The sequence below is a fragment of a genome (assembly GCF_019968985.1).
Source record: "MAG: Porospora cf. gigantea B chromosome Unknown PgB_NODE_111_length_38274_cov_573.707, whole genome shotgun sequence".
NCBI lineage: Eukaryota > Apicomplexa > Conoidasida > Eugregarinorida > Porosporidae > Porospora > Porospora cf. gigantea B.
Window position 1 is genome coordinate 19,157 of NW_027178522.1, and position 19,118 is coordinate 38,274.

General features: G+C 52.8%; 9 protein-coding genes across 23 annotated transcripts; 4 read left to right on the forward strand and 5 right to left on the reverse strand.

Annotated features, from left to right (window-relative positions):
- Positions 1–170: 170 nt before the first annotated feature.
- Positions 171–1,713, forward strand: KVP17_000944 (uncharacterized protein; the record flags this gene model as incomplete). Of its 2 annotated transcripts, XM_068515885.1 has the most annotated exons (4): positions 171–800; positions 829–901; positions 930–1,080; positions 1,107–1,713. In XM_068515885.1, the coding sequence occupies 4 exons, from the start codon at positions 171–173 to the stop codon at positions 1,711–1,713; spliced, it is 1,461 nt and encodes a 486-aa protein (XP_068379513.1). The 2 variants fall into 2 exon arrangements, with proteins under 2 accessions (XP_068379513.1, XP_068379514.1); XM_068515886.1 differs by lacking the exons at positions 930–1,080; positions 1,107–1,713 and having other exon boundaries at positions 171–905.
- Positions 1,511–1,711, reverse strand: KVP17_000949 (uncharacterized protein; the record flags this gene model as incomplete). Its single annotated transcript, XM_068515901.1, has 1 exon — positions 1,511–1,711. One exon carries the CDS (start codon positions 1,709–1,711, stop codon positions 1,511–1,513), a length of 201 nt encoding a protein of 66 aa, XP_068379524.1.
- A 222-nt stretch (positions 1,714–1,935) lies between the features above and the next one.
- Positions 1,936–7,368, forward strand: KVP17_000939 (uncharacterized protein; the record flags this gene model as incomplete). Of its 5 annotated transcripts, XM_068515874.1 has the most annotated exons (6): positions 1,936–2,414; positions 2,443–2,751; positions 2,780–5,561; positions 5,588–5,849; positions 5,878–6,477; positions 6,536–7,368. In XM_068515874.1, 6 exons carry the CDS (start codon positions 1,936–1,938, stop codon positions 7,366–7,368), a joined length of 5,265 nt encoding a protein of 1,754 aa, XP_068379502.1. The 5 variants fall into 5 exon arrangements, with proteins under 5 accessions (XP_068379502.1, XP_068379503.1, XP_068379499.1 ...); XM_068515875.1 differs by lacking the exons at positions 2,443–2,751; positions 2,780–5,561; positions 5,588–5,849; positions 5,878–6,477; positions 6,536–7,368 and having other exon boundaries at positions 1,936–2,418; XM_068515871.1 differs by lacking the exons at positions 1,936–2,414; positions 2,443–2,751; positions 5,878–6,477; positions 6,536–7,368 and having other exon boundaries at positions 2,880–5,693.
- Positions 7,369–7,579: 211 nt separating this feature from the next.
- Positions 7,580–8,689, reverse strand: KVP17_000942 (uncharacterized protein; the record flags this gene model as incomplete). Of its 4 annotated transcripts, XM_068515883.1 has the most annotated exons (4): positions 7,580–7,741; positions 7,771–7,897; positions 7,994–8,315; positions 8,344–8,689. In XM_068515883.1, 4 exons carry the CDS (start codon positions 8,687–8,689, stop codon positions 7,580–7,582), a joined length of 957 nt encoding a protein of 318 aa, XP_068379511.1. The 4 variants fall into 4 exon arrangements, with proteins under 4 accessions (XP_068379511.1, XP_068379510.1, XP_068379509.1 ...); XM_068515882.1 differs by lacking the exons at positions 7,994–8,315; positions 8,344–8,689 and having other exon boundaries at positions 7,580–7,891; XM_068515881.1 differs by lacking the exons at positions 7,580–7,741; positions 7,771–7,897; positions 8,344–8,689 and having other exon boundaries at positions 7,990–8,289.
- A 298-nt stretch (positions 8,690–8,987) lies between these two features.
- Positions 8,988–10,622, forward strand: KVP17_000957 (uncharacterized protein; the record flags this gene model as incomplete). Its single annotated transcript, XM_068515913.1, has 1 exon — positions 8,988–10,622. One exon carries the CDS (start codon positions 8,988–8,990, stop codon positions 10,620–10,622), a length of 1,635 nt encoding a protein of 544 aa, XP_068379536.1.
- A 206-nt stretch (positions 10,623–10,828) lies between these two features.
- KVP17_000955 (uncharacterized protein) lies at positions 10,829–11,275 on the reverse strand (the record flags this gene model as incomplete). Its single annotated transcript, XM_068515911.1, has 1 exon — positions 10,829–11,275. The coding sequence occupies one exon, from the start codon at positions 11,273–11,275 to the stop codon at positions 10,829–10,831; it is 447 nt and encodes a 148-aa protein (XP_068379534.1).
- Positions 11,276–11,407: 132 nt separating this feature from the next.
- KVP17_000950 (uncharacterized protein) lies at positions 11,408–12,914 on the reverse strand (the record flags this gene model as incomplete). Of its 2 annotated transcripts, XM_068515903.1 has the most annotated exons (4): positions 11,408–11,848; positions 11,877–12,472; positions 12,501–12,776; positions 12,803–12,914. In XM_068515903.1, 4 exons carry the CDS (start codon positions 12,912–12,914, stop codon positions 11,408–11,410), a joined length of 1,425 nt encoding a protein of 474 aa, XP_068379526.1.
- Positions 12,915–13,047: 133 nt separating this feature from the next.
- KVP17_000945 (uncharacterized protein) lies at positions 13,048–16,807 on the forward strand (the record flags this gene model as incomplete). 6 transcript variants are annotated; one of them, XM_068515888.1, is made up of 9 exons in its annotated part: positions 13,048–13,221; positions 13,250–13,955; positions 13,982–14,087; positions 14,114–14,255; positions 14,284–14,535; positions 14,562–15,042; positions 15,294–16,124; positions 16,153–16,358; positions 16,385–16,807. In XM_068515888.1, the coding sequence occupies 9 exons, from the start codon at positions 13,048–13,050 to the stop codon at positions 16,805–16,807; spliced, it is 3,321 nt and encodes a 1,106-aa protein (XP_068379516.1). The 6 variants fall into 6 exon arrangements, with proteins under 6 accessions (XP_068379516.1, XP_068379515.1, XP_068379517.1 ...); XM_068515887.1 differs by lacking the exons at positions 13,048–13,221; positions 14,114–14,255; positions 14,284–14,535; ... (2 more) ...; positions 16,153–16,358; positions 16,385–16,807 and having other exon boundaries at positions 13,343–14,002; XM_068515889.1 differs by lacking the exons at positions 13,048–13,221; positions 13,250–13,955; positions 13,982–14,087; ... (2 more) ...; positions 16,153–16,358; positions 16,385–16,807 and having other exon boundaries at positions 14,296–14,574.
- A 90-nt stretch (positions 16,808–16,897) lies between these two features.
- Positions 16,898–18,462, reverse strand: KVP17_000954 (uncharacterized protein; the record flags this gene model as incomplete). Its single annotated transcript, XM_068515910.1, has 2 exons — positions 16,898–17,406; positions 17,448–18,462. The coding sequence occupies 2 exons, from the start codon at positions 18,460–18,462 to the stop codon at positions 16,898–16,900; spliced, it is 1,524 nt and encodes a 507-aa protein (XP_068379533.1).
- Between the last annotated feature and the right edge of the window lie 656 nt (positions 18,463–19,118).

Consider the following 19,118-nt stretch of genomic DNA (forward strand, 5'->3'; position numbering starts at 1 on the left):
TATTATCTTCAGATTCCGCTATTCAGCGAAGCCTTCGAAGTACGAAACAGGTTCCATCACCGAAGAACGTCGCTTTGGTGCCGCGATTCCACCTGTATGCTACAGTAATTCCAACGTTTTCAACGATTTATGCTCCGAAGGTTTAGCCTAAGGCATTGAGTGAGCCTTGCATGCCAGAAGAGACTACAAACCACAAGAAATTGTGCCATGCCATTAGCGCCGTACGAGAGCTTCATTACGGCAGAAAGCCCAAGCAATCATGTTGCGTTTTGGACGAGTCCATTAGATCCCGCTCCCCATCCGAATTTTGCCGGCGCAATGGATTCGAACATCCACTGAACGCCCTTCAGATTGTGTCCTTCGTCGTGTTCACGGTGGATCTCGGACTGACAGCGATCATTGCGCTGCCGTCGCTACCTGTGGCTGCGAGCATTTCAGTCGGCGCCCTTTTTTTCGCAATAGCGTTGAGCGTTGCTGTTGTTGCGGCGCTTGTCACGCGAGTGGATCCGGTGGACTCATTGGTGTTTGCTTCGGAGGCTCCAGAGGGCAACTACGTGCTCTGTGACTTGTGTGGAAAGGTCGACTCGAAAAGCAAGCATTGCCGTACCTGCAACAAATGCATAGCGGACTTCGATCATCATTGCAAGTGGCTGAATAACTGCGTCGGCAAGCACAACTATGGGCTGTTCTTGGCTTTGATATGTCTGGTGGCAGTGCTCACGTTGGCCACGTTGATCCTCACTGTTGTGGTGTTGGTCCGTGCCATACTTACCAACGACGTGGAAACCCTTTGGATTGAGGTTAGTAGACGCAGGGTGACTCACGCAGCGGTATGGAGGATACAGCGTAGCGGCAATATATATATGTTGCGCGGTACTGCTTGTTATCAATGTCCCTCTGTGTGAGCCACGGGCGCGTCAATGATTTAGTGTTTCTGGACCTTCAGTTGGTCGTGCTCCACACCTACTTGGTCTACAGGGGCCTTTCTACGTTTGAGTACATTAATCTCCGTGTTCAGCAGGCCACAGAGGGGAAAAGACACTCTGGATTCTGCGCTGAGTGGGTGGTCATTGACAAGTCGTGAGTGTCAAGTCACTCATAAACAGCCGCCTGAAACGCGCTGCGGAAAAGATGAAACGGGGCTCCCAAAAATCGGAGGTGAGCACTCCTATCGCGGAGCCTGCGAGTATCTGCGCGCCAACAGCACCTGCATGCCTGGAAATTGCAGGCACCACCGGCCGTGTATTCCAAAAGGTGATCAGCATGGGCGAACCTGATGATGTATCTTTAACGAGCATTATCCGAGTGACGAATCTAGCGTCAGAAGCTTTTCCTTCTCACCGATCCACGAGATTGTCAACGTTGCCTCTCACCGAAAGCGACTTCGATGAGTCTTTCCCTTCCACGGACCTCCCCACGGCTCATTCACTTTCCGAGCCCCGACTGACAGACCCTCAGATGACTGAGTCAGGAAACGCTTTGGTCTCTCGACACTCAACTAGGCGGAGCATCACATCTCGTTTCGATGTGTCACCCGGTTTTTTTTGGGGGTGTCGAAGTGATGTGGAGATTCCAGAGCAGGAATCATCCCTTGTAGTGACTCCCGGCCGTGATCAATGTCTCGGATTTCTGGGGCGCCCTTTAGACGAGTGGGGGACGAGTCCACTGGATCAGTGTCGCGTCTATTGCTCTGGTGCTGGCGAGGCTCCATGACGTGAATTAGTGCATATGTCGTGTCAATCGCTTGCAGTTAGTCGTGTAGTGGCTGGTGACTGTAGAGGCACGAGTTCTTGTTCCTGGTCTGATTGGTCAGAGAGGAGCTCGTGCTCTGACGAAACGCCCGATTCCGACCTCTCAATTCCAAGAAGCACACGTGTACGACAATTCATATCCCGTACCTGGGCTGGACGAGAGGCCAGTGGCGCTGCCACGGAGATGGACGGTCGCAGCCACTCGTATCCTGTATCTCACGACGTCTTCTCCCCGGCTGAGTTCCTGTCTTGCCAAACTTATCGAAGGGATCGAACTGCTACGATTGTTTTCTGGGCACTGTCGGTGCTTACGCTGGGGCTGTTTTACTGGTTGCCGCGGGCTGCCGTCTACGAGTGGGCCTTCCGATTCCAGCACTCCCCATGCAAAGCGTCAAAAGCGGGGGCTGCATTGGTTAGGCTATCCCAAGGACGCGTGGAGCACACGAAGATACATTCCTTAACAGTACCAGAAGACTTGATGGAGGAGGTCGAGGGCGGTCGACCGTACGCATGCCCTGAAGTGGTTCTTGACAAGATGCCACACGTGCACCGAATGAGCTACCGTGTATCAATGCGCGCGAAGACTGCGGAGGAGCCGTACTCCCGTGTGCAACGCGTGCGTATGTTTGCACACGGCGGACGCAATTACGTGTACGTTCGAAGGTAGGGGTTGGAGTCCGACATCAACCAGCTCACGGGAGTTCGTCGAACTTTCCTTCAGGGCGGAATCTGTATCGGTGGCAACATTCAGAGAGCAACTATGCGACGGAATATTATCCGACCGGACGTTGGAGACGCGAAGACGCCTCTACGGTGCCAACGTGCAAGCCATGGCGCCAGTGGCGTGGTGGACGACGGTACGAAGCAAATTCCCGTGGGCGTTGTGGGCTTGGCAGTTCTTCGAGATCTCATTGTGGATTTGGGACGAGTACTACCCGTATGCAATAGTTCTCTCGTTGCAGCTCTTTGCGGGGTTTTTTGCGGAGGTTTTTTCCGTGATGTGAGTCTGCTAGACCTCGCTGATGCAGGAAAGTTACGAAGCGTACTGCTGCCGCTTGGGACGTCTCCTCCCATGCAGTCGTTTTCCGAGGCCCCCTCGCATGCGGCAGGCGATGTTCTGCCCTCCGAATGTGCCGTGCCTGTCAAGAAGCCAGACGCCTCACAGTTGCGGTGGAGGATTTGATTCCAGGCGACCTGCTGTCACTGGAAATGGGACAGGTCTTGCCAGCGGACTGCCTACTACTCGAAGGGGAAGTCATCGTCGACGAGTCAGTGTTAACTGGCGAAGCTGAACCTGTGGCCAAGGAACCGGTTCCCTGCATCAAAGTTGCCCGAGATAGGTTTGTTTACCAGAAGAACGTTGATGTGGAGTCAATCAACCAGGTGCTCTTGTCAGGGTCTCGCCTCCTACACTGTCGTAGTAGACCGAACCGCGATGTGAAGGCAGTAGTCCTGCGTACTGGCCTCACCACTGTTTCCGGCCGACTTCGAAGACAGATCTCGACAACGAATGAAGATACCGCCGCCAACAGGGCATTGAACGTGTATATTGCGTCAATGGCGGTCGTCACTATGATCTTTGCGACCGTGTCACTGACTTGGAACCTCGGACGACTTCATCCTAAAGTGGTAAGCCTGAGGTTTCTGGATCTGATGTCATCCGGAATCCCTGTGGGTCTTCCAACGGCTCTTAACACTGCCAATTCCGTTGCCATGTGGAGATTACACAAACGGCGAGTAGAGTGTTTGGACCCCAGTTCCCTCAGTACCACGGGTCAATCAAACCTTCTCGTCTTCGACAAGACTCGCACAGTTACCAACGAGAAGATGACCATTGTCAGCGTATTGCCCACCGTCGTTAACCAGTATCTCCTCCGGTCCGTACCCCATCGCGTACGGTTCGCAGACCAGGTGGCGTCAGATAGCGAGTCTGAAGTTCAGGTGGGATCTCTCGATACGGGAAGCCTCTTTTATGGTCCGGAGGTAAGCAGTCTCGAGAACGAGGATGACTCTAATAGGCTTCCGCCATTAAGAAGGTCTCCATTTCTGCGCAATGGCGCTAGAGCCGCGGTTCTGGGTTCGATGGTAACCTCCCCGCTGGAATCCCCTGAGCTGGCGGTGGCCATGGCGTTGTCCAACGCGTTGATCCACATGGATGGCCAAGTTGTCGGCGACATGATCGACATCCAGCTTCTGAACTGGGCTGGTTTTCATCTGCTTTCTGGTACTTCACGCGATATAGTGATCAGGGGTCATGGTCAAGCCTACGTGATTCTCCAGCGGTTTCCATTCTCTTCTGCCGCCTTACGGACATCTGTTGTAGCTCTGGAGTTGGACACTACAGATGCGTATTGCTTCACCAAGGGGGCTCCCGAGGTTATACTTGAGCTCTGCGATCCTGTTACTGTGCCTGTCGCCGTGAAGGAGTCGCTTGTTCACTTTGGCTCCAAAGGACAGCGAGTGGTGGCTTTCGCATTCCGAAAGCTCCTGCCTTCCATTGTACCGTGGTCTGACCTGACTCAGCATGCGGCTGAGGGGATGAGTCAACTGAGTTTCTTGGGGCTGGTAGTTTTTGAGAACCCACTCAAGTCTGGAGCTGTTGAGGTATTCCACGAGTTGAAACGGGCAGGGGTACACTCGGTTCTATGCTCCGGCGATAATGTATACACGACATTGGCTGTTGGATCGCGGTTGATGCTTACACAACCGGCATCGTTGAAGGACTTCGACTCCTCGTTTGAGGAAGCGTCGATTGATGAGGGTTCAACTCTTCGGTGCCTGGTTCCCGAGGTACACAATGGAGTTCTTGATTGGTTGGAGATTGAGATTGATACTCGTATCGAGCCAGACATCTGCGATCCGCAGGTAGAAGTGCCGCCTGTTGATTCGGGGACCTCTTTACTTGAAGGACTGAACACCAGTCGCATGTCGCAGCTCAGCACATCAACTTGGTGCGTGACCAGTGACGACGGGAGCTACAACCGATTAAGGGCCCGTCGTGACTCGTTGATGTTCCCTGATAGCGTTTCGTTCACCGAGGACGCAGTCCTGACCTCTGTTCGACATCGACACACCAGGCTTGAGGATGTCTTCAAGCAAGCTGACCCAAGACAGATCGTCCTGGTAATGACAGGAGAGGCGCTACAGTTCTTAGTCAGCCTACAAGACGTGCACCAACAGTGGAGCACTCTAGAAAGACAGGACCTTGGTGGACCTCACGTGCTGCACGTCCCCATTAAACATCGTCAGATTCAGAAACTGATGTCCAATATCGCCTCGTTTGAGCATTGTGTATCCCCGCCCTCACGACAACCGGCCACCCACCTGCCCTTCGATCGGATGCTGTGGTTTCTGTCGACGCCGGAACCTGCCGCGCTGGTATCCATAATGTCAGATCAATATACGCAAGGCGAAGCTAGTGCCCCTGCGCTCGATACGCGCCAAAGGAGGAAAAGCATCGTCCATTCGATTCCCGCTTCAAGCCGGCGTTCTCTCCGAAAATCCAACAGCAATACACCGCTCTTCGACACCATACAGGAGGTTAAGGCAGCTCGTGCGAGGCGCAAAAGGCGAGAGGCCGCGGGTGCACAGTTCGTCGCAGATTCCGGATGTGATCCGGCATTCGCCATCATTTCCAAGGTGACCGTGCTGGAGTTCGTACTCCGGAAGTGCCGTTGTTGGGCTCGTATGGCTCCGCAACATAAGAGTTTACTGGTGCGAACTCTTCAGTCTCTTCCAGAGAAACCTACAGTGACATTTTGCGGCGACGGTGCCAACGACGTGAAAGCGCTGCGGCAGGCGGACTCTGGGGTGGGCAACGGCTGCCTGATACACAGATCTACCTTCCAAGAGGGCGGATGTTCTTCAACGCGTCGTTTGTTGCCACCGACCGAGACCCGGAGGCGGCACTGCTCGTGCTGCTTGAGAGCAGGGCCACCTTAATGAACCAGTACCAGATCCTCATGTGCATGATCCTGTTTGCCTGGATCAATATCATGGCTCAGGTACTTGTATACTCCAGGTACACCAACATCACTGACGGCCAATGGGTATGGAACGACCTCATTGTCATCTTACCGTTGACTGTGGTGATTTCGAGTGAGCCCAAACAGGTGACGTCACGCAGCCACCGCCGCTTCCACCCGCCTCCAACGTAGAATTCCCAAGTTCAAGATCACAGGATTCCCTGCCGTGGTCTCAATGGGTGTACAGGCCTCGGTGCACGCTGCTTTCCTTTTCATGGCTTGGTTCTGGCTGCTGTCGCAGGAATGGTATGTGCCATTTGACCCTGACCTGACATTGGTGGATTGGAACACCAAGCAGTATCGATGTCAGGAGAATAGCACCGTTTTCTTCATGATAATGTGGCAGATCCCGAGCGTGCTGATCATTTTCAACCGCAACAGACCCTTCAGGAAGAATCTCTGGACCAACTGGCAATTCGTAGCCTACTTGTCATTCGTATTCGTGATGCAGGCCTCCCTGCAAGCGGTGGATGTGACCTCACTGGACTCGGTACCACTGGTTAGAGCGTTTGTCGTGGATTTTATCGGATTGGTGGAGTTGCCGGCTTCGTTTCGATTGCAACTGGCGTTGATGTCCTTTGTTGACGTGGCGTTGGCGGCATTGTTGGAAGTGCTGACGATTGGCAGGATTCGCTATAAGGAGACAAAGACGCAGTTCACGAACAGTGTGATCACGCGCACTCCGTATCCGGAGCACCCTAGTATGCGCGTCACGTTGATTACGGGAGGTCTGCCGGAGCACGAGCACACGGCCAACAGCGCCGGCGATTATTTCCATGGAGCTCACGGCACGCATAGACGCGGCATCCAGGCTCCGACGCCGGATGATGAAGCGCGCCAGTGAGTTGAGCGCACAACGTGATCGGCTGTCTCCTGCCGTCACTGCTGCAGTCGCTGAGAACGTTACGCTTTCCCAAGACTTCGAAGTCGCAATGAGTGCGTACGAATCTGCCCTGGAATCAGTAATTGCCCGCCAACAGCTGCCGGTGAAAGCTGTGGATGCGCCGAATCTAACACTGGATGTCCCTGGCTTTGATCTGGGAGATTGTTTGGACCGTGTCGGGCAGTTTGTCAAATGTAGGGCCGAGCAGCGCATTCGGCAACGAGAAGAGGGGCTAAAAGCTGTTAAAATCCTCTGCGAGGGGACTGATCAGGCTACTGGCGAGCTTCAGACGGCCTGGAATAGATTTGTGCGACGGCTTCAAGATAACGTGGATCGCGCTAGAGATGCGTGTATCGAGACCTCTCAAGTATCCCAGGCTGGCTTCGATGAACTGGTAGAGAGAATCCTACCTTCTGTTGACAGCGAGCTGGACCATATTGTGACTGTTGGGATCAGAAAGGTAAGAGACTTCCAGGTTCGACTGGATGAGAAACTCCAGTTTGAGAATCAGCATCGCCACGACACGTTGAAGAAGTCGCTCCAGCAGCGAAATTATCCCCCAAAGGCTGTTTCGCGACGAAAGCAAGTCGTTGAGCCGGCACCTCTCCTGTTCCACGTCGCGACGCCTTCAATCAAATCACTTCTTGATGCGCGAACGTCCCTTCGTTTTTCATTGCAGACAAGACACACCACTGAACTCAGGGGATGAACTTTGAGCTTTTTGTCTCTTCGCAGGCATCGAATGTGGTTGGCGGCCCCGTTTCCGAGTGAGCTCGCAGTCGGGCTCGTAAAACATCACGTCCACCGTCTCGCTGAAAGAGACGTGCCGCTCAAGCATTTCCCTATTTATGCAACGTGATCTGGAGTTATTCAACACTCGCATCTTAAACCACACTGATCTTAATATCTTCAACTTGAAACTAGGCCCCAAACCCATAGAGGGTTTTTCCTTGCCTTTTCAGCGCGTACACCACGTCCATGGCGGTTACGGTCTTCCTGTGAGCATGTTCCGTGTAGGCTACAGCGTCCTTGATGATGGACTCCAAGAAGGACTTCAACACAGTACGGATCTCGTCGTAGATCTGAGCAGAGATGCGTTTGACGCCCCCACGACGGGCAAGACGACGGATCGCGGGTTTCGTGATACCCGCGATGGTGTCACGCATGACCTTTCGGTGACGCTTAGCTCCTCCCTTTCCAAGTCCTTTTCCTCCTTTTCCTCGACCAGACATTTGAGGCTAAATTCAAGAATATCACTAGACTCATGTAGATGACTACAAGTGTCACACTGAAGGGTCGACGTGCAAACTGTTTGGAGACCACGGGCGTCTCACCTGATCATCTCGGATATACACATTTGAATGCGCATCATCACTTCGTTGAAGGCCTCATCTTTGGTCAGCGTGTCAAAATGGAACTGCGTGGACGCGTCCAGCAACTCGTTGGGCACGCCGAACTTAATCTGGGCCCTGGCGGTGGCGATGGCTTGCGAGGCCAACGCCAAAGTTTTGTGGGAATGACCCGGACACGTCTTAGGGAGCGTCTGCAATTCGTTCAGCATGAACTGGTGGATCTCAACGATTTTCGCAGGGTCAACGGGGTTCGTCGTTGGGGCGGCGGGAGACTCCATCAGACTGTCTACTAGAGTGGTGACCTCTGCGTGAGGAAGCAATCTAGCCCATACCTCTGTCACGCTGAAACTTTTCCAGCAGGAGGTCAAACTCATTAACGGATAATCCGTATGCTTTGAGGGGGTCTTTGTCGGGAAGTTGGCTCACACGAGAGCATGCCTCCTCGAGGCCAGCACCTGAAGCAGCGAGCTCCGTAGTTAGCACCTGAAGGGCCTTTCTGTTGTCTTGTTGCGTCTTTTTAATGGCTTTCAAGATGGTCAGCAAATCAGCTCTAGAGACCTCGCCACTCTTTACAGATTCACCTCGATCCTCGTTCTTCGTCACCCAAAAGTAGGTGGCGGCCGCTATGACAGTCGTCACTGCCAACGCTCCAAAGGTGATCGTACTCCTTCTGCTCATCGAAAAATGGAGACTTTCGCTACTGTCTTGGGCCCCACATGTAGAATATAGATCACCCCTGGACACAACATGCTCTCAACCTGTGCACCCAACGTGTACCCAACATGCACCCAACATGCATCCAACATACACCCAACATGCATCCAACATACACCCAACATGCATCACACCATGCGTCTGACTGCGACTACGTGCGCCTACCCTGAAATTCCATCGCACCCCTCTGAGGTATTAGGCGTGTGCGCTGATTATTTGACCCCACAAGTAGTACTTAATACCGGATAATTCAGATAGAACCATGACAATCACCGCTGCTGGCCTCTGTGATTCAGGCTGCGATAAGGGGTGTGATCTTGATCGTGCAGTCTGTGGCGAGTACATATCTGTCTTCGACGTATTCAAGTTTGGATTGGGACCCTCGTCTAGCCATACCAATGGGCCGATGTTTGGGTCGAAGCTGTTCGTCGATAGTCTGCGTCGAGAGAAATTCATTCCTGCGACGCAGATCGCTGAAGGAGCGGAACTGCCCTACGACCGCTCCCTACGAGTGGTGATAGACCTTTACGGGTCGCTGGCCACCACTGGTAAGGGACACAGAACTGACGTGTCTGTCGTCGTCGGTCTTTTGGATTGGACACCAGACGTAATCCTGCCGGATGTCTGTCAGGAATGCTACGAAGTGGTGAGAAATACCAAATCGCTCGCTTTGGGTCGCAGTATGAAAATTGACTTCGACTATCAAACGGATCTGAATTGGAATATGCATGAGGAATGGCCTCAGCACCCTAATGCCATGAAGGTCTCGTTACTAAACCGTAATACCGGAGAGACACTACACGAAGAACGCATTCTAAGTATCGGCGGCGGTTTCATCAAGACGTTGGAGGAGTATGAAGAAGGCTGGGTCGACACACGCGATCATGGGTCTGTTCCTTACAATTTTCTCACAAGTGCAGATATTCTGCGCTTCTGTAAGGACGATCAGATCGATGTCGCGGAGCTCGTCTACCGCGATGAAGAGTCTTTCGGTTGTTGTTCACGCGAGGACATCCACAAGAAACTCGACAGCATCATCGAATGCATGTTTGAGGGCATCATTAGAGGATGCAATACCGATGGACCACTACCACTGAAGGGCTATGATCGGCGTTCTAAGAAGATCTACGATCGACTTAGAACCTCTGGAGAAAGAGCTGTCTCTGATCATCTGATCGCTCTCGATTGGATTTCTCTCTACGCTCGTGCACTCAACGAGGAGAACGCCACTGGGGGCCGAGTGATAACTGCTCCGACCAACGGTGCAGCTGGGACGTTTCCAGCAGTTTTGTACTACTTTAAGAAATTCCACCACACAAGCACTCAGCAGAAGCTCCGCGACATGGTCGCCGTGGCCGGTGCGATTGCAACGCTTTGCAAGCGTAACGGCTCTATCTCTGGAGCTGAGGCAGGTTGCCAAGCCGAAATCGGTTCAGCGTGTGCAATGGCCTCCGCTGCCCTATGTCATGCAATGGGAGGCACTCCTCCTCAGGTCGAGAACGCGGCGGAAATCGGGCTCGAGCATTTTCTCGGGATGACCTGCGACCCTGTTGAAGGTGTCGTGGTAGTCCCCTGCATTGAGCGGAACTCCATGGCGGCATGCAAAGCGGTGACTGCTGCGCGTCTTGCGTTGCTGGACGATGGAGATCATATGGTTTCGTTGGACTCCTGTATCGCTACGATGTACCAATCTGGTCGTGATCTGCAGTCCAAGTACCGAGAGACCTCTGCTGGAGGCCTGGCCCTCCTCGCTAGAGACCTTCGAGGGCGCAAGCTTACCCAGAGGGATACCGACCTGGACTCGGAATACGAACTCGCCAAGCATCGTTCCATATCAGAGTCGACGGCTGCCAGCCCAGCTGGTACTAGCCCAGTTTCTACTAAGATCCTCGCATAGGTCGTTTTTTTACATTGCGAGTTTTTGTATATAGGAAATCTAGAATCGCTTTTGGATTTAGTGCCAACTTCCAGCCTTTATTCAACTTGATAGAGGGCATTCTAAATAGGAATTTTGGAATCAACCTTTGGATTGAATGGTAACTTCCGTGTTAGGCTTCATTGGCCGAAGCACACTTTTTTGCGTGTGACGCCGGTGGCTAGCCTTCATCTCCGCCGCCGCTTTCGACGTGCGTCTCGCTCCGTCAGAAGATGCTGATACTCCTCCTTCAACTGCATGTACTCAGCCATGAGCCCTTCAACTTCGACGCCAAGGGGCGTCGGCTCCTCGGGCATCTCCCCTGCTTCCTCTTTCTCTGCGCGCTCATCGCTCGTTAGGAGAAGTCTCCTCGGTTTTGATCCAATGGCCTCCTCCAACAGTTCCGCCTCGAAGTCCTTCAGCTGGCCTCGCTCGCTCCCAGCGGCTTGGTCACCTCGACCCTTCCACCACCAGTCATTTTTATGATACCGTCCAAAACGGCCGAGCATGCCTATCCTAAGGGACTGGCCCAGGTAACTCTCGCGTTCATTCATGCTGGCATCCTTAATGGAGTCCCATTTGAACTGCTCAAGTCCCCCTCGAGCACCTTCACGTTTTTCATCGCCGAGTTCCATCTTGCGATATTAAATTCTCTATTTAGCGCTGTCAAAACGCTCTCTCGTCACATTCTGTAGTGAACTTCTCTGACCTGTTGGGTCTCATTGCTTGTGTTGGTGATGTGAGGGGAGCTCAACAAGATGTGAGCGTTAGGGGGTAAATAGGGGGGAAGATCTGGACGACCTTCTTCTCTTTCGAGGCCGATTCTCCTTGTGAATCCCTCTCTTCTTCTTTGGCTTGGACTCCGAGGACTTGGGTGTCCTAGAGGACCTCTTTGCGTTGGACTCGTGCGTACCAGGCATCTTGCTCTTTGGCTTGGACTCGTGCGTACCAGGCATCTTGCTCTTTGGCTTGGAATCTGGGACCTTATGGGACTTAGGATCCTTGTGGGTGGTTGCAGACTTAGTATTGGCCTCGGAATCTGACTGTCTGGGAAGCCGAGATTCCATTTTGGACGGCACATCCTTCTTTAGGGGCGTTCCAGACCACACATGCGCGTAAGGTGGTGGTACTCCTGCTATTGGGAACTTCGCAGGTCGAAAGCCTGGTTGACTGATGACTTGGATGCACTTGTCGATGCTGCTGCATGCCTGTAAATGGCGAGCCATGGGGACCTACGATCTGGAAGGCGCTTTTGGCCTTTTCCTTTAAGTCTGCGAATTCAGGCGTTGCTGGCACCTTATCTGGGTGAGTCATCACAACCAACTCCTTCTTGAGCTTTCGCATCACAGCGGCTGATGCGTATGTAGGTGGGAGGCCAAGAGAGTAAAAGGGGTTGACTTTGCTCTGGTTGGTGCCGTCCATCGTGAGGAGGAACTGTACATACGCCTTCATCTTCGTCATGCGCCCTCTGAGCTCGACCTCCTCAGCATCTCGTTTTCGTGATTCTAGCTCTTCGAGCTGTCTTCGAGTCTCCTCAGCTTGTTGGAGATTGGACAACCATGGACCATAGTAGGAAGATAGTTTTAGACGGGCAGTGTCGCCTGCGGATTGTTTATCGCTAGACAGCAGATCCTCACTCAGAAGTCGCTGAGCCGTATCTGCAGCAGCGGCAATGTCCTCGCTTGACGCCGTTGGAGGCAGGAGCAGCATTTGGGACAATAGACTGCCTGAGGTGATAGCACCGATCACATTAGCTTGCTGCCGCTTCACCTGGACGAATCTTTCAAGGCCGAGGTCAAGCCATCCATCGGAATGCACGATGCTTTGGATATCTCTGATGATCCTCTCCCCCATCCTCACAAGCCACATGTTCTACGGCATCCTGCTCTGTCGCTGACATCGAGAGCCCAATACATGAACAGTAGTGCAGACATGCCTCCAGCGAGTCATCGTTCCTCGTGGTTGGCGGCCTGACAAGGCTTCGAACGAGCCCCGCCAACCTGTCCTGGTTGTCTGGTGGCTTCTGAGACCTGTCATCGATGGAATCAAGGACTAGGCATAGCGCCAGTAAACTGCTGTTACCAAGCTGCCTCTCTTCAGCTGCTCGGTATAGGGCGGACCAGACCCATACGTCATCTATGTCGGAATAATAGGTTTCTCACCCGTCCGTGCTCTTTCTTTCAAGGAGTTGAATATGCCAGCGAAGAAATGGGCAATCCTTCTCACCTCTGCAGTCTGAGCGTCAAGCGCAATACGTCCACTTTCCAACAGCATTATTGTTTTTGATTTTTGCATGCGGTCGTTGATTACGAGGTGACTACCTCCCTCAGGGTCAGTTGGCCTTCGGCTTCCTCGGTCCCAAATAGGCGAAGACAGGTCGTTCTACCAGACTTTTCGAGGTTTTCAGATGCATGCCGGATGGCCAGCGCATTACCCTGCTCTGGTATTTTCCCCTGCTGAGGTTGAGCTGTACACCACCATCCTAACGGAAGTTGACAGACACCATGCGAATCATATCAATGGAGCTAATGGAGCTGCTTTCCTAAAGCGGTCCGGACTGCCACAAGCAGTGTTGCATGAGGTGACCGATGGAATGGATGTGAACGCAGATTTGGAGCCTCTGCGACCCTCGAGATGAGGGGTTTCTCGATCGAGACGCCTTCGCGCAGGCTCTGCGCTTGGTGGCTCACGCACAAACGAACATGGATTTGACTGAGGACCTAATCCATGTCGAACCGCCTGCCCTGCCGACATTCCACGCCCATATTGACCAAACAGGTCCCCTTGGGGTCACGGTGAGCTCGCAACCAGCTGGGGACTGGACCATTCCCTCTGAGCTGAGGCACGCATATATGGACCTGTTCAACAAGCATGACCCGGATCACGACGGCTTCATTGAGGGGCCTGCCGCGCGATCACTTCTAACGAAATCCGGATTGGACAACGGAGAATTGTACATGATCTGGAAGTTAGCAGACCGCGATCAAGATGGCCGTCTGTCAGTGCCAGAGTTCATCGTCTGTATGCATCTGGCGTCTAGGAGACGAGAAGGAATTCCTCTACCCGAATCCCTACCCGTGGAACTGGCAGCGGAGTTCACTACAGCAGTTGAGAATATTCAGAATGAAGTCTGGGAGCCTCCCACCTTTCAAACGAATCATGGTCATTTGCCGGAAGATGTGCAATCTGTTTGTTCATTTGGCGGAGTCAGATCGCAACCCACAACAGCCGGTCCTCCCTCTCGGATTAGGAGCTACGAGAGCAAACCTCGGGGTTTGTCTGGAGAGTTAGAGGTTCCCCGTCACATTTTTGAAAGTGAGGCACAAATTTCACAACAACAGCCAAGACACCTGATGTTGTAGCGCTGCTTCAAGCCTACATCCAAGGGGACAATATGCTGGCCCACAGCCTGACACAGGACACTGCAGGCCTCGCAGATTCTGTTGAGTGTGTTGACCCGTACCCTGACACAGAAAACTTGAACACGTGACTATCACGATGACGAGGGAGATCGAATCTTCACGCTCCCAGCTCGTGCAGCAACTGAACCGCCGAAATGACTTCAGCAACCGAGTAGAGGCGATGAAGTTCGAGTATGAGAAACTATCGGCAGAGGTGAGACGAGGGAAGCGACTATAAGCAGCGCAGGTCGATTATGGCGGAGAAGGGGGAATGTGGGGCATCGTTGGCCAATCTACAGGAGGAAGTTGTCTTCCTGAAACGATTGATCAAGGAGGCAGAGAACGATCTCGAAACCCATCTTCTGTTGAACGAAACAATCCGAACCCAGAACAAGAAAGCTGAGACTGAGGTCCAGCACCTTGCTGCTTCCCGAGACACCGTACTACGAGCACTTCAGAATGAGAGGATTGCCGTCCAACAGGAGGAGAGATCGGTGAGTTACGGTCCTCCCATCCACAGATCGCAGAGTTGAAGAATTCATTGATGCGGTTTCGCGCTGAGAAGGCGCAGGTGACGCAAGATGGGGGTGTGTTGTTGGAACGTTCTCGACAGCTCACGCAGGACCGCATGATGCTCATGTCAGCGGTGACGCAGGATCAGGCCGAGTTATTGAATCTACGTGGATCCCTTTGCGACTTGAAGGACCAGAAGCGAACTCTAAGTCTGGAGGTGCAGAGTAAGGCCTTCACCGCCGTGGAATCTCGACAGGGGCTTCCCTCCAGCTCTCGACAACCAGACAGACCAGCTCGCGATCGAAAGGGAATCAAGTTCCACCACCCTCCGAACATGCAAGCTCAGGTGGACATGGACGTACCCCTAACGCAGTACCCGATTAAGGACACCTGGACCCGGTTCGAGGCCTCCGCGGCCCCAGCAGCACCAGTACGAGAAGATCGCGGCGGTATTGGAGACCTTTTGGGAAGGGCTCTGTCAAACAGGGGTGAGGACAGCTCCTCCGTTGCGCGGCTGCCTGACAAATCCAGCGATGGGTCGAGGTCAGTGCATCAGGAGAGTCGGTTCTCGTCTATGACTGACCCCTTCAAAGCCGTACATGAGACCCCAGCCTTTGGATAACCTGTTTCGTCAATGTGTCAACACTAGCAGAAATTACGCAAATCCTTGACGTATGGATCCATTACCCAAGTTTTTCAAGTCAACGGCTCGTGAGAGAAGCTGGAACGGCCCATCCAGACGTGTCAATGTTCGACTTCAGCGCGGCACAGGCGCCTCTGGACATTTGGAGCGACGTTGGCAGTCTATGGGGCTGCATCCCCGCTAGCCTGAGGACCGAAGAAGAAGGTTTGAACTTCCTCCAAATCCTCAAAGACATGAAGAGAAGGGAATGCTCAGGCGTAAAGACACTCAGAACGATATCTGAGGGGGCTTCGCGCACTTCCCTCCGTCACCCTCGGGGAGGTCAGTCTCTGGGGCCAGTCACGGACCGAAGTCATCTGGAGACGAGCCCGGCTCCCTACGTTCAGAGATACATCACCAGCCCGGCACCCTACCTTTTGCCACCTTCGGAGACCCGCTTCCCGGCGAGCCTTCCTCCAAAGACGGTGGACACTCGAGTAACCATGGGTCCGGTGATGGAGAGGCCGCCACTAGTGGAGATGCGTACTTCAACTAGGACCCTTTCAACTGCCGTGTCCATGGAAGAGAAGCTGCGTTTCCGAGGAGCCACGATGTTACCAAGTCTAGTCAACCCTGGAGGGTTCGATATCGCTCTGTCCCTGCACCCCTCAGAGATTATCCCTCTGGAGTCGCTGACGGTGCATGAAAAGATCTCCAAGGGTACTTTTGGCACTGTGTGGAAAGGCACCTTCTTCACAGCAGGTCGCCGGAAAACAGTTGCTGTGAAGGTTGCCCACCGCACTGACTCATACTTCGACCAGGAGCAAGCCCGATCCCTAGTGAGAGAGATCGAAGCACTAAGACGAGTCTCTCATCCGAATATTGTGCTGTTCCATGGTGTCGTGGTTTATGAAGCACGGCGGTACCGTCGTCGAAGGTTACAAGGATGTGAGCGACATGGGGAATCCTTATACAGTGCCATTCCCAGTTGAACACATGCACGGTGCCATCGTAACCGACTTCTACCCCAACGGCAATCTTTTCGACACGTTTTTCGATGAGACTCCAATTGTTTCAGCAGACAGAAGACTCCGGATCGCGCGGCAATTCGTGGATGCGGTTCGCTGTTTGCATAGTGCGCCTTGCAGAATGCTACACCGGGACCTCAAAACGTCTAACTTGGTGGGGAACCATTTAGACCCACACAGATACTTGACGCCGACTTCAGCGTGAAGCTTTGCGACTTTGGCAAGGCACGGCTTGCACCCTCCTTAGAGCTGGTCCTTGACGACAACGGAGGTACTCCGAGGTATATGGCTCCAGAGTGCTTCGCAGAGAGGGGTCGGATAAACGAAAAGAGTGACATCTGGTCCGTCGCTTGTTGTTTGGTGGAAATATTTGGGGGTCCGATACCGTTTGAGAAGCACGTGGAAATGAGTGCCAACCCCGTTGACTTCCAAATCTCGCCTGGAATCCCTAAAACTTTCATGCCCGTCATCCTGGATCTGCTGGAACGGTGCTTCAACTGGGACGCCTCCCAGAGACCTTCGCTCGAGCGGATAGCGCGTGTTTTGGCTTCTGTGACGTCCGCAGACATCCGACGCTTCAAGATGGACCGGAAACTCTGGTGATTTTTGTGGTGGTTCGTTCGACGTCGAGTGTATCCGTGATCACATTTAGGTGTGTATCTATAGATATGTGTGTCAATAACAATCAGAGTTTTAAGCGTCAGGCATCCAGTTAGGGCAGTTGGAACGAGTTACAGGACGGGCCTTTGGATGTTGTCGAGGCTTGTCTGTCGCCTTATTCTGCCTCTCAGAGGGGTCTACCTTCTCCGTTGGTTGCTTCGTGGATAGGAACTTCCTGAGCTGCTGGATCCGGCCTGCTTTTTCAGCCTCCGCTGCGGATGCAGGTGGAGGGAGGGCCCGTTCAGGTTCAGTGACGTAGTCCGGATTGCCTGCTTGACCATAACCTATCTTTTGAAGACTCCTCGGCATTTTGAAATCGTGGAATGCTTTAATCTCGGCGAGGAAGGCGTATCGTAGCTCCCGTTCCTTCATGGGGGTCCAGTCGTCAAACGGAATCACTATTGGGGCTGTAGTCTTGACAGCATCCTTCTCGGCGTGCCTTCGAGCCTCTCGAAGAAAAGGATGCTTGATGGCCTCAGCGACCGTGATTCGCTTGTTGGGATCAAATACTAGCATCTTGGTTAGAAGGTCGATGGCGTGTCCTGCGGAGGATGATGAGAGAAGAGAGAATAAGATCGCTTACCGCTCGAGGCGGGATACTTAGCAGCCAAAGTCTTCTTGGCATCTCGTTGGTCTACTTTCTCCCCCATCGTTGCTACGAGATTCTTCACGTAGGCCTTTGCATCTTTCAACCTGAGGACAGCTAGGTCCTCATCAGTAGGCAAGCCGACCTGATTGAATATCATGTGGAGCTGATCACGAGCTCCACGAGATGCAAAACGGGAGCTGTTTCGTGCTTTGTGGTCGGGGGATAGAGGATAACAGCACTGTCCTGGAAAAAGCGGTTGTCGGTCCCTCCAATTTCGAACGTTCTTGAGGTTCATGCCTAGCAGCTCAGCCATGATACAACCCACGGACCAAACGTCAATCGCTTCATTGTAGTTGTCCTGCAGAAGGATCAACTCAGGCGCGCGGTACCAGCGGGTAACGACGTGCTGCGTTAGCTTCATTCGGGCATTCTCATCCCGAACACTCCTTTCGGTGAGATCCTCCTCCTCCTCATAGGAAAGTTCCACAGCTTCATCCTGGTTCGTGGCTATTGTACGAGCTAAACCGAAATCGCATATACGAACATGGCCGTCGCTGTTGACAAGGCAGTTGGCCGGCTTCAGGTCTCTGTGGAGCACTCCGCAGTCATGGACGTACTGAAGTCCTACGAGCAGATCGAATACCATCCGTGCCACATTACAGTCTTCAAGAGTTGCGTCAGTCCTAGCAATTTTCTTTAAATCAGAATCGGACAGTTGAAGGACTATGTACAGCTCGTTGAAGGATTTGGGGTCCTCAGGGACGATAATGTCCTTCAGGCCTACGATATACGGAGAGTCCATTCTGCGAAGAATCGCAATCTCCCGCAAAATTCGCTTCGCGTCAATGAGGTCTTCGAATACTTTGTGGATCCGTTTAATGGCAACCACTTCCTCGTTTTGGGTGTCGTAAAACTCGCATACCGAGCCATACGATCCGCTGCCGATGGCCGCACGCTTGACGTAGCGGGAACCGACCGCCCAGCTCGATGAGACAGGATTTCGACTCATTAAAAGTTTGCAATTTCGACTCAACTGACGTCATGACTTCGGGTGATAACATGAGCGCTGGAACGGATGTCCGAGTCAGCATCAACTCCGTGAAGCAAGACTAGCAAATCCAACACGAAGTCGAGCAGCAACTCTAATGGCATCGAAAGTCCAAACTACTGGAGTACGTGATCGGAATGCGATCCGTATTGTTTTGGAGTCTCTCCATAAGCCAGGTTGTTATATTTCAACCATCGCCGCCACATTTACGCCGGCAAGCCAACGTGACAGTAACGAACGCTTCAACGGAAACTGGTTTGTTCCTTCGAAAGTATCGAGACAAGGATCCGCAATATTTCCGTCCAGTAGGTACTATTATTGAGGCCGATACGGAGAAGAAGGTGGAAGAGGGAATCGTGGAGTACAATAGACTTTGGGATGCTATTCATGCCTGGGAAGACTCGCCTTTTAACGCTGAGCGGATTGAAGCGAAGAATGGTTTGAGGAGGACGATATCACTGTACAAGGATACACGCGGGGAGGTTTGAGACATTTATGGGAACAACACAATAATTGGGGTCTTTTCAATTGAACAAAACAACATGAGAACCCAGTCCTCAGAAGGTTCCGTAGATCAGAAAGATATCCGCGAGTATGAATCAACAAAGGAATTCTGC